The sequence below is a fragment of the Lycorma delicatula genome, chromosome 3, assembly GCF_047948215.1.
Source record: "Lycorma delicatula isolate Av1 chromosome 3, ASM4794821v1, whole genome shotgun sequence".
Taxonomy (NCBI): domain Eukaryota; kingdom Metazoa; phylum Arthropoda; class Insecta; order Hemiptera; family Fulgoridae; genus Lycorma; species Lycorma delicatula.
Genome location: NC_134457.1, coordinates 213950487 through 213963879, shown reverse-complemented (window position 1 = coordinate 213963879; position 13393 = coordinate 213950487). Strand labels below are relative to the sequence as shown.

Here is a 13393-nt window from a genome sequence, read left to right as displayed (position 1 = left end):
CCCTGCTCTGTGACTTCCAACCAGTTCTTTCTACAGAACAGTTCTTTCAACCAGTGACTTTCAACAGTTCTGTTTTGCCGACAACAACCAGTGCCAGATCACCTTCCAGGTACTTGATCTTCAGCACACTATCATAAGCAATATTCCAGAGCAAAGGACCGAGTACCGACCCCTGTGTGACATCACATACCACCTCATATGTAACTGACAGCCCCTCCATGCTGGCAACCACAAACTTGTTACTCAAGTAGTGGCCAACCAATCCCCTGAGGTACGCATTCACGCCACGCACCTCAAGCTCATCCATAACAACATGCCAGGGCAGGCTATTAAAGGCATTTTCAACGTCTAGGAGGATAACAACTGGTATGCTCCTAGTCTGCTAACTGCCTGCAGCAGCCTCATTGACCAGCTACATCACTCAGTCGATAGCATCCACCATGGACCTGCCTATTTGGAACCCGAACTGGTTCGCACCTAATCCTACCCAAGCTTCCAACTCAGTTGTCAATCTACCTACAAGGAGGGGCTTGAAAAGTTTGTTGAGCATGCTTAACAAACACAGTGCGTGATATCCAGTAGCATTACCAGACTTGCCCCTTCTCAATCAGAGCTAGCCAAGCAACCTTTCATGCTCCTGGCACAAACCTGTTTGTCAAGCAGTAATTAAATACATCAATAAGCTTCTCTGGAGCCACCTGAGCCAAAACCTGCACTGCCTCGCTGCTGATGCCAACAAGACCTCTTCCGTCTGTTGTCACGCTTAGCTGCTGCAACCACTTCATCCTGCTTGAACAGAGGAACTACTTCATCCAGAGCAATCTCCCTCCAAGGCACCTGTTCTACCTTGGGGAATAATTTGACTTTGGCTTTTTTATTGTTCTGAACTGTATAATATGATTATCAATCTTAATACTTTGAAGAAACTTTTTATGAAAAAAATGTGTGACAATCTTACAATCTTTAATTATTTAATAGTATCCACAAAGACTGTCAGTGTTGATTTTATTATACAAGAATATTATGAAGTTATGCTAATTCTTTATTCTTTTAACTAATAAAATAAATAGCATATACAAAATTAATACTCTTTTGTTTGTCTTTTTTTTTGTTTTGAAAAGTGAACGTATCCAACTTTTCTCATCAAAGCTGAACAAATCCATATGTTTTTTATAGAAATATTTGAAACTAATTAATACTTTTTAAAATGAAATCAGGGTCTAAAATAGTTGCCAAAAACTTATGTCTTAAGATAAATATAAATTAAAAATACCCAAACAGCTCTGAGGTGCAAGTTTTTTGCATTTCCTGAAAAATTATGTTCAGTGGATATGTTCACTTTTGAAAGCAAGCTCACGTGTACTCAAGTATTGGGTAGGTTAAGAAAATAACTAAAAACATTCAATTCAGTAATATATTTTGGAACAAGTGTTAGTATTTTTGGACTGAATTGAATTAAACTCTTAAATCAACCTATTCTCAATTTTGGGTTACCAGATGAATGTGTTAAATAGTAAAATCACTAATTACTGACAGAAATGTACTAATTTTAAAGATTAACGCCATTAATTTGACAGTGAGTGCAAACAATAATTTTCAATAAAAATGTATGGTTCGTAATCCAAATAATTTGGCCAAATTTTTGTCTAAAATATTTTGATGTTTGTCATAGAAAAAAATTCACAGTTTAATCTAGTTTTATTGGTGAAGTAAATCTTTGAGAGCTCTTTTTAACACTAATGGGTAGATAACCTACTGTGTACTTTAGATTAAAACTCCAAGAATCCCTTTTGCTTGGAAAAAGATTATTACACATCATCAGCATATCAAAAAATATTTATTTTTATTATAAAAACATACAAATTCCAAAATTTTAAGTAATGTTAAAATACAAAAGCTCAATTGCAAATAAGAATATTATTATTATTTGTAATGTACCACTTAATCAAATTAAAAAATAATATTCACATGAATAATATTTTATTTTCATTCCTTTAGTGGTATACTCTTTGGCTTCGGTCCATTTACCCAATCAACAAGTCTCATATCAAACCATACAAACTTTCCTTTTATATCTGTATGATGTGGCAATAATGCTAGCTTTATCGGAGCGTCTGCACCTGTAAAAAACAATCATAATTTATTTAATCACTAGCAGAAAAAAAATCACTTAAGTTGAAAGCACAGCAATAAAAAAAAAAATCAACAGACAATTTCTCAAGTAACTACTGATAGAGTGGTGAATTGCCTCACACAAAATATTAATTTATGAGTACATTGTAAGCTTCTGTCTTAAATCCTTTACAAGTCATATTTTCAAAAATAAAAACAAAAATAAAACTATTTTGCCTATGTCTTGTTAAAAATGTATGCATTAGGACTTCACACATGCATGTGCATGCACGTACACAAGATTAGTTTCAAACCAAAAAAATCTGTTAATGTAACTTGAACTAAATAATCACCCATTTTGTGTGAATTTTCTAAAACCAACTGGTTTTAAACTCATTTTTGATTAAAAATTTAGCCAGCCTGTTTCTAAATAGCTTTTTCATGATATTTGGAAATACAGATAACAGGGAGATAGGTCTATTATATTTTTATTTGCATTGTCTTTGTCACCTCCTTTGTGAACTGGAATGATAACAGCCTTTTTTTAAGGCCTCAATGTATTTGCTTTTGCCTTACTGAGATTGTAAAGAAACGCTAAAATACTTGATAGCATCGATTACACCTTGATGGTGTCAACCTTAATACCATCAATACAAAGTGCTTTCCTATGTTTTAAGGATATAATTAAGTTCAGTATTTCAATTTGTTGTTGGGTGAACACCGTTGAGGAATTAGAATTTGCTTGAGGGAACAAGATGTTGTAACAAGATATGCCATCCAAGTCTCATTTATTCATGTTAGGTTGAGACAAGTTAAATATTTGTTAAAATGATCATTCCATTCATTTGCAATTAGTGGTTTATTGGTTATAGCTCTCTGGCAATCTGTTTTCAGAAGACTTATTTTGTTTTTGGTTTATTTTCCCCTAATAGTTTATTTATTGATTTCTTACCAATTTATTTTTAATGTTTCCGCCTAGATTAGCTAAAATTTTCTGGAAACTCTGGAGTTTCTTTTTTAAATTAGCTTTTTGTTGTAGGGTTGATGTCTTGTATAATTTGTTTTCCATGGTTTGGTGAAAGATGTCTTGTTTTAACACATTCTTGCTTGTAAATACTCGTAGTTCAACACAGGTTTTAAATTTATGCAGAAAATCACAAAAAGTTAAATCTACATTGTTGCATGCATAGACATTTGACCAGTAGGTATTAATTAGGCGATTTTTAAGGATGTTAATATTTATTCTTTTTATTTTGTCTGGTGTGGGATACAGAGAAAATTTATTTATTTGGTTTGTATATAGATTAATTGTAGAGTGGTCTGTGATATTGAGATTTATTACATAAACTTTAAAAATAATGTTTATATTATTTATGGAATGAGCATAAACTTGATCTAGGCATGCAGTAGTTAACACATACTTTCAGGTTGGTTCATTAACAAGGGAATCAAAACCAAATGGTCAAAAATAATACAATCATCGTTGCAATTAGAATAGTAGTTATAATTCTCAATAGAGTAAAGTTACATTTTGTCACTATTAGTCTAAGTCTCAGGTAACACAATGTACAGATTTATCGTTAAATTTACTTATTTTAAGCAAAAATAAATCTCATGCTTTGAATGTTATGAACTGAACCAAAGTAGCAGATCATCATTATTCATAGTTTAGTGGTATAGCAATAAAGAAAGCAAGAATTAATTTACTTATGTTATATTTTTGTTGGAATGTTATATATTGAAACTTGTTTTACTTATTCAAATCTTTAACTGCTTCTAGTACAATAGATGGCCGGCCTCCGTAGCGCAAGTGGTAGCGTCTCGGCCTTTCATCCGGAAAATTGTCATTCATTAAATGGCTGACTTTCTGCTTTCCTCAACATGATTTTGTTATTTTGGATTAATAATATTTAAAACCTTTGATGCTTTTTTATTGTTCATGCCAAAGCTAGCAATTTCCTTCTTTCCAGAGACAAGTTTTTATTTAGATATAGAGGAATATCAGATGGAAGATTTAAGTGATGTGTCAAAAAGTGTTGTTTAATTCTTGTTCTTTGCAGTAGATCCTCTTAATTTCTTCTTCTTGTTGCGAATTTTATCAGTATTACCAGAGGTTTGTCACCTTGATGACTAGGAACACGATAACAATTTTCAGTTTATTGATCTGTGATGTTATGTCCAGGAGCATTTCCAACCATCAACCTAACTCAGAAGGTTTTAGTTTTTATCCAGAGTAGTTATGCAGTTCAAGACAGTTCTGGAACATTGTTATAATTAGGAAACAGCATGAAGTAAGTCTTCGTTTTCGTTCTTCATGTCATTAATTTCTCTAGATTAAACTTCAGTCTTCTCAAGAGATTTGGATAATTGTTTTTCTTGAAGATTAATTTTCTTAAGAACATCTTTAATATCTACACGATAAAGTTCAACAGATTTTCCTAATTCTTGCTTTATTATTTTGTTGTCTTCTCTCATTTCATTGAGTAGATGAACCACTTGTGTTAGTGAGATTTCCTCCTTTTATGCGGACATTTCCAAAAACAACCCTTTTCTTTTCTAATTTTTACATAGTTCTCATCTATATTTATTTTTATTTTTCATGCAGGAAGTAATTTCATTTATTTTAATGTTTAAACATTAAAATAAACGAAACTTAAAGTTAAAGTTGAAACTTAAAGTTGCAATCGCAACAAATTATTTCTGTACTGTCCCCACTTCTGAGGGATTTATTTTAGGGTTTGCATGTCATTTTCGCAATTAAAAGTTCAAGTAAATAATTATTAATAAATTCACCAAAATATAAATATAATACACAGTACACAATATACTGCAATACACAATAAGAACAGAGAATTAGGTTTAGAGCAAGTTTATACAGATTAAAATTATCACTAGAAGATAACATGCAATGTAAACCAATCCGTTTGTCTTGACTGTTATTCATCGACATTTCTTAGAGTTATGTCTGTTATTTCTAAATGAACTACACAAAATTACAAAAATATGATTTTTTAACAAGTCACAGTGTAAATATCCATAATAAATTATTTAGTTAGTACCAATTACTAAATAAACAAGGAAAATAATCTCACATAATCCTGAGAACACAGTTAACAATCATGTTTGTCATATTATGAAGCAGTATACAAAAAGAAACAGAAAATTTGTAGTTACACGTTATAATTAATTAATCAACACGTTATAGTAATTAAAGAAGTCATGCAAAAAAAACCATGAAACAGCACTATTCTGGAAATTTTAAGAAATGCTTTGAGTTAAAATAAATTATGTTTTCATGCATAAATCATAAGGACCAAATGTGTAAAAACTGAAAAAATTATAATTTTAGAATTAAGATAAATTTAGGAGAAATGATAAACTCATTATTTGTACCTTGCTCAGGTGACATTGGTCCTTTGTGATCAGTCATATCCGTATCAACAGTACCAGGATGTACACAGTTGACGACAAGATCTTCTCTTTTATCATTGTTAAATTCCCTCTGTTGTATGAATGTTAATGCAGAAACAGCCACCTTAGAAAAACTATATGCTGTTTGCGGCCAACCCTGCTTTATATGATCACCATTTTTAACGTCACTGAAAAATATTTTCAAGAGTAACTGTAGAATTACTTAATGTTTTATCTATTAAATCAATTTCCTCTACTTAGAGAATACAATGTATGTAATGCATTGTTTTACATGGAAAATTATGCATTCATTTTGTCCCCAGTTTATACATGTACATCTATATTAGATGTGAAGTTTTTTAATAACTTAAAAATCTACTTTTTAAATTTAAGACATGGTAGTGAAAAATTTTACCACCAATTTTTTTGAAGTTAAGATGAAAATACTTTGAATAGAAGTATTGGTACAGTATTACCTGTTGTTTCAATTAAGATTAATGATTGATATTAAGAGATAAAAAATTGAGATTAAGATTAAGGTTTTTTGTTAATATAATAATTTATACTACTACATATATATATTATGTTTTATTATTATGTTATGTTACTATGTTTCATATATGTATATACATAAATGAGCCAGATACTAATTTTTTAGTTCAAACATATAGAAGTTCAGAGAAGATTGTGGTGGAATGTTTTATGAAAGATGAGATTGTAACAAAATGATCCTTACAAAAGAACAGTTCTTACCAAAGGTAAATAAGAAAACAGTTATTATTACTGGGACTTTACTCTATTTAAAGTCATGGTTTTTGGGAAATTTTACCCAATTTTCCAAGAACTACTGGGACTAGAGGGCTTACATATTTTTTACAAGTATTAAAACATAGACTGAATGGAAAGTACAGTGTGATTTTTTAGTCCATTTACCCAATTGTTAATGTCTGGTAATTTTTTTCTAAGAAAGGGAAATTTTGTTTTGTGACACGAAGTTGGTAGCACTACTCAACCGGTATAGATATGGCAGTGTCAGTTGATTCTTCTTGAGCTGTGTAAACTTTTGTGCCGTTTCCGGTCGTGTTACTAATAGAATGTCTTTAACATAGAACGAGTTTTCATTCTTGAACAATAATTTGCTACGAAATCGTACGCGAGTGTAAAAGAATCATTTCAAATTAAATTTGTTGGAGTTCCTCCGCCAGAAAAAATTTCAATTTCTAGGCTAGCAAACCGATTTCGAGAGACATGTAGTGTTTGCGACAGAAAACGTAGTGGTCGACCAACTCGCTTGACAGATGACGTTTTAGAAAATGTAAACTTTCCACGCAAGTCGGTCTGTCATATTCGAGTGTTCAGAAAGCTGCTAAAAAATTGAAATTGTGTCCATATCGCGTACGATTAGTCCAAGAGCTTCAGCCTCCAGATTGAAACAAGCGATTGCAATATTGCAGGCGGTTTAGGTCTCTCGTAAACGATAACGGAATTGAATTTTTAAACACGGTGTTCTTTAGTGATGAAGCTTGGATCTATCTCGACGGTTACGCGAACAGCCAAAACTGTCGAATTTGGGCGGTTGCTTTACAAGGTAAATCTTTGCATCCTGAAAAAATTGGTGTGTGGTGTGCGATATCTCGTCATCGTATAGTCGGACCCATATTCCTTGAACAGACAGTAAATGGTGAAGTATACAGGAATATTGTGCGCCAATTTGTGTCCCTCCTGGAACCTCAAGAACGGTATTGCTGGTTTCAGCAAGACTGCACTACATGCCACACGTCTCGAGAAACCGTGGATTTTTTGCAAGAGTTCTTTGATGATCGAATAATAAGCAAGGGCTGGCTTATGGCCTCCAAGGTCCCCAGACCTCACATCTCCTGACTACTTTTTGTGGGGCTATAGTAAGTCCGAGGCCTTCAAAAACAATCCTCACACTATTGATGAACTTAAAGTCAATGTTACAGACTTAATCACGAATATTTCCAATGAAACTCTTAAAAAGGTTTCTGCTAATATGGTGAAAAGAGTCCGTGCGTGTATAACCACAAGGGGTAGGCATTTTGAGCATATTATTTAATAATTATGTAAGTAATAGCTTTTATTAAATCTCTCTTGTATTAAGTACCAAATACATTTTTTATTCCACCTAAATTTCCCTTTCTTTAATTATATTTAAAATTGGGTAACAGGACTAAAAAATTACTCTGAATAAGTAATTAATTATAATGCTATGTGGATTAGTTTTTTATTTATTAGTTTTTTTTTTTGCTGAAAAGCGACAAAAGTCATTACACAAGAAAGCATTTTTTACTTATGCAAGCAGATTTATGATCGATGATAAGTTGTAATTTAAACATTATCAGAAATTTTGATTCAATTAGAGACAGTTATTAAAAAAATAATGGGTTACAAAAACTTCAATATGAGAAAATATAAATCTCCTTTAAAATAGTGTCTATTATCCTGACATTAACTGTTGTTTAATGAATCTATTCACAAAAACATAAATGAATTTAATATAATTTTATAACTACGGTAGTAGAAATTATTATAACAGTTCAACTGATAAAATAATTACAAAAGTAGAGATAAGAGCACTGTAATGTATAAACGAATAGTATAAAGATGTGTTTTCTTGAAAAACTTAAACTTCGTACCCCACGTGGTGATCAATAGATCGATGACGTTTTCACACGTGATCAGACACGACCGCTTAACGCAACCATAGTCGAATACGTTTTTATTGACCCAACGAAATTTTTAAGAGGTTAACACTGTTGATCACGTCGAAGAAATCGAGTAATAAGGCTCACAATAACGAGATATTTTCGATAATTGAAGAGTTGAAGGCTTCTGTTTCTGATAGAAGCAGAAGTGCATTGTAGGTTCTTCATTCAAAACGAAGCCGATCAACATATTAGATCATTCCGAATTCAGTCCGTGGATCCCGTTCAGTATCGCTGAGGAAGGCGATATGGACGTTCGGAAAAACAAATCTGCAATCTCGCGTATGCGGAAAATACGATGATGCGGTCAACATAGACGATTGCATGTACTTCATTGAACAGTATGCCGAAGAGCATGGCGTTTTGTAGTATGCGAAGGGCGGAGTAAATTTTAAGAGTTCGATTTCAAAGGTGCTCGTGCTATAAACGTCGATTCTGACGTCGAAGACGATCTTATAACAATAAATACAGATGACCGGTTCAAGCACAGATTTTACCCGCACCGATTTTGTTGGGTGTGATCTGTGTTAGGGACTGAACCTGGATAGACGAGAAGATATAAGGGAAGTCACCTGATTTTGGTGTTACCACACGAGGTATCGTGTCTGGTGTTTTCAATGTAGTCAGCAACTTACTGTAGTCGGAACCGTTTGGTTTTTCGTTTACTGGAAGGAATGGTAACTTGTGTACGGTACGCAGATGTTATGTGTGTTGACTTGGAAGGTGTAACCTATCGTATCCTCATCAGAATATGAAATTAGCCAGTCCACTGTATTTCGTTTATCGATATTATCTTCGACCCAATTGAAACCTGAACGAGGAAGATATCGACCCATACTCCCACCGTAGAGATTGTTGACGGTTGGCATGTCAGAGGCGGCCTTTATATCTGTAAAAAATCGCCTAGAAAGAAGAATTTATGCGGTTAGCTCGGATCGAAGACGTCAGCCAGTAATAGGACGTCACATATCAGATACAAGTCGCTGTGCTCACCTAATGTACGACAGATGAAGTGATTCCACACTCTAGTTGCGTGAGAGTAATTCTTCATCGGATACGTGTGAATAGGTAAGAGAGTCTGTTTCAATGGCAATGCTATTTCATCCAGTTTATACCATGAGTCAGTTTATTCGTATGGATGTATTCCTTTTCTCGTTATCAACGGAATATCTATGTCAACGAAGATCTGTCCTATATGGATAAACGCGTCTTTCGACAAGTTCTAGGCAGTTTTGCAGACTAGATGTCATGAACTGGAAAGCGTATACGAACCTTATCGACAGGTTGTTGCAAACGGCTTTACTGAATGTTATGTACTTTTCCGTAGTTTTTGGAATCGCATCAATCTAACTGTTATCACAGCTCACTTCACTGGCGATGAAGTGTGCGTCATGACCGGTTAAGTTGTGAATGAATACAGGGAGCAATTCTGTGTGGTTCTCCTCAAGTTATGACTGTTTAAAGTGCTGCCTTGTATCTACCGGTGAAATGACAGTAATTTCAATTTATTTTGCTAAAGTTTAAATAAAAAGGGCAAAAAACACAAAAAAATAAAGTGAAATAAAATAATTTATTCATAAAAAAATGCATTAAGACACTGAGCAAGTAAAGATGAAATCAATAAAAAATATGAAATACATTCCGACAATATTGTAATTTAATTTTAATTGGTTCTTGTGTTTGAAAATATTTTGTTTATTACTTTTTTGTTTACCAATGTTTTTATTATATTTGATTTGGTTTTTTTAAAATGTTTTATTATAGGTAAGTATTGTTTTTATTTTTTTATGATAGGCAAGTTCAGATTATTTTTTGTTGTGTAAGAATTTAATTTGTGTTGTTTTTATTTCCGTTTGAATGTTTTAGTTTCTTTTTAATCTTTGGTTTAATGATCCCTAATCTTTTTATTTCTTCGATCAAAGATGAGCCTTATTTTGTACAATTCACATTCCTTAGCACGTTCGTATTCAGCCTGACCATCATTTGTGATTACGATTTTTTTTTTTTTTTTTTTTTTGAACGGATGGGAGATCTGTGATATTATTTGACTTTTAACAACAGCGATGAGATAACAATCCCCATTCAACAATAATGCACACGCTGCCGTGCGATAGTTAACTTTACGTCCGCGGTAACAGTAAACACGATACGGCAACAGTAAAGCCGATACGAATTTAAAGCTGTGCAACAGCTTCGGCGCTTTTTTTTGTGAAATTCAATTCGAGATAAAAGCTCAGGAAGTCGATAGGGTGAGACATTCGGGCGTGATTTCTTCGATGAAAACTGCGGCTACACTCATGGTTTCGGAAAAAACGAAATCTATTCGAAGGTTGGACTACAACGGATGTAGACGATCGGAAGGGGATATAGCGGCCAAGACACCGAAAGTTTTTTCTACAGCATCCGCTTGTTCTGAATTCGATGTACTATCCGTATGAAAACGTCCAAGAAGATTAACTTGTGCTGTATCAGATGTTTTAAAGTTTCTATCGATCATCCTACAACAGGAGGTTCTATGGTCCATCATCATTTCGAAGAGTTTTTCTTGTATGCTGTTGATTTTTATAGACTTCGAAACCTAGCGATACATTGAAAACCGACACAGTCGGTAGAAAAATCTGAATCCAGATCACCAATACGATCGCATGCTGTTTGATGATAAGCGATTGCGTCATGCAGTACAAGCTTTTAACAAGTACGGTCAGAAGCATTTCCTAGTCAGTCTCGGTCGGTATCCTGAAATTGAGAAACAGCCACCGTTTCTCGAAGACAGCGAAGACTGGAGTCAAGATTAAACATTTCTTTTTTCTTTCGTTTTCGATATGTATTTTAAGTTTAACGCTATTCTGATTGTACACAACACATACACGTTTTGTATGAAAAATATGTAATTAAACTGTAACGCCGATGTGATTGTATTTAATTTTAGTTTTCTCATATTTATATTCAGTAAAAATTCAGTTACACAAAATAACGACGCATAAACAACCAGAAACAGTAATTGAAAACAATAACAAAAAAAATAATTTAAAAATCTACTTACGTAATGAACTGGTTAACCAGTTCTTCGAGAGCATCAGTTGTTAAATTATCAGATGAAAACTTGTTTCTGAGCACTGGTGATTGTATTGAAGACAGATGACCAAGAGCGCTAGAAAGATTAACAACTCTTCCATGAGGTCTTAATAAAGGAAATAGAAGAGCACAGAGTTGCAGTGTGCCAAAGAAGTTAACATTCAATGTAGACTCAGCTTGTTGAGGAAATGATGGATCAGTTACATTCTCCTATATTAAAAGTAATTAACAATATATTTATATTACAATACACTAATATTTTTTGTACATATTTATATCAGAAGTATATATTAACTGACTATTGATTATTACTGATATTGTTTTTTTTTTAGTTTTTTAGGATCTTTTAATATAATTCGAATACCCTTTTCACTACCTTAAAGTCAATGTCTTTTAGTGCTGTGCGCAATAACTGGGCTGTCGGAAGACTATTTTCTGTTATGTGAAAGTTATACACTGATCTCCGAACAATACATTTATTAAAATCGTCGAGTCCAGTGATTAGCCTTAATTTTTCCCGGCGCTTGTTAGGGGTTACAAACGACCGAGAAAAAGTATTATGAAACATTGGTTGTTTCTCCGAACTCGTAGAAGCAGAATTGAAAACAGTCATTTTTTAAATTCATTTTTAATTTTCGTAATCAGTCGGGTCGAAACGCCAATGGCTTCAGCAGCCCGATTTTGAGCTCTTGTTAGTGGAATCATTGAGGCGTTTGTTCACGCTTCTTTTTTCATAAAGTTATATACTCTCCAAACGATTTCTCTACTCTGACTATGAAACACTTTACCACCAAGTTTTGATACAAAATGAACGTCCTCCATGATTATTAGTTGATAACAAATACCGTAATTTAATTTTAAAGCATATACAGGTTTAAAGTAAACACTCGCGACAGACACCAAATTTTACAAATTCACTAAGCCTATACATTCACTATATGATCTAAGATAAAACCGCACTGAGCGGAACTGCACTGCAGCGGCGCGGCGTGGCACGACGCGGCTTTATTTAGTATACCTCACATGAAGTGCAGCGACGCGACAATACGTAGGAAATTTTGTGTGCAAGTCGTTCGGCAACCTTTGAGCAAGATGGATGAAAGTGGATGTGATAGTAATTTCTTTCTTATATGAGGAAGAAGAAAATTTGGAGCAGAAGCATGCAAGAAAAAGGCGAAGAATGTGGTTGCATAACATTTCGAATTCATGATATGAAGAAGGAGAATATTACACACTTTTGCCACGGCTTAAAAATGCTCTGAAGAGATTTTATACGTACTTTAGAATATCTCAAGATAAATTCTGCGAGTTAGTACAAACTGTGCAGTCTCATATAGGAAAACTGGATACACTATTCCGAAAATCGATAGGCGTGGAGGTAGCATGGTGACTGTTAGGTAAGTATTTTTTATTTATTACATATGTACTGATTATTCTACATCATAGGTAACTATTTGCGGCAGTAGAAAACCATCCGAGGTGATATATGATATGATATATGATATATGTGGTTTGTTTATTCGGATTTACCTCAGGAATACTTTGAGATTTGTCGACCGTTCCCTCGGGATAGTCGTAGGTGGCTGTATCAGAAATACTGTCGAATTTGTGTTGAAGATTACCAGAAGCAATCTGAACTTGCTGGACTTGAATACTCTGAGGTTGTGATATTGGTGTATTTAGGGTTGGGTTTTGAGAAACTGCTCATTTAACTCAGATGTAGACGGAATTGGTTCGAGAAATTGTTTATTTAAATCATAAGATGGAGATGGAGTTGTTTCCTTTGTTACTGCTTCAGCTTGTCCTATGGATGTTGTCGGGTTTCTCAGTAGATTCTCGTATTCTAAATCTGATACTATAGGATAAATTTTATTTTTTGCCTTCAGTTCCAGGTCTGGAGGCAAGGCTATGATGCAATCAGCCATAGTCTAAAAAGGAATGTATAGGGTCTCCAAGTCCCTGTTATTGTCAGTGTAGTTGTAGCTGGTCATGAATCCAAATAATTCTGTACAACACTGGCTACTGATAACTGGTATGTTTGGTTCTTTTTCCTTGCAGTAATATTTTTG

The 13393-nt window shown here is 33.6% G+C and overlaps 1 protein-coding gene across 3 annotated transcripts in view; it reads right to left on the bottom strand.

The window, feature by feature from the left end:
* Window positions 1-1818: 1818 nt before the first annotated feature.
* Window positions 1819-13393, bottom strand: part of LOC142322422 (carbonyl reductase [NADPH] 1-like) — a 38638-nt gene continuing 27063 nt past the window's right edge. For all 3 annotated transcript variants that reach the window (XM_075361485.1, XM_075361484.1, XM_075361487.1), the window contains 3 exons: window positions 11293-11534; window positions 5506-5711; window positions 1819-2120 (listed from right to left, as the gene is read on the bottom strand). In XM_075361485.1, coding sequence (XP_075217600.1) covers window positions 1987-2120; window positions 5506-5711; window positions 11293-11534 — 582 coding nt within the window. In that variant the 3' untranslated portion in view covers window positions 1819-1986. The remainder of the gene's footprint in view (window positions 2121-5505; window positions 5712-11292; window positions 11535-13393) is intronic.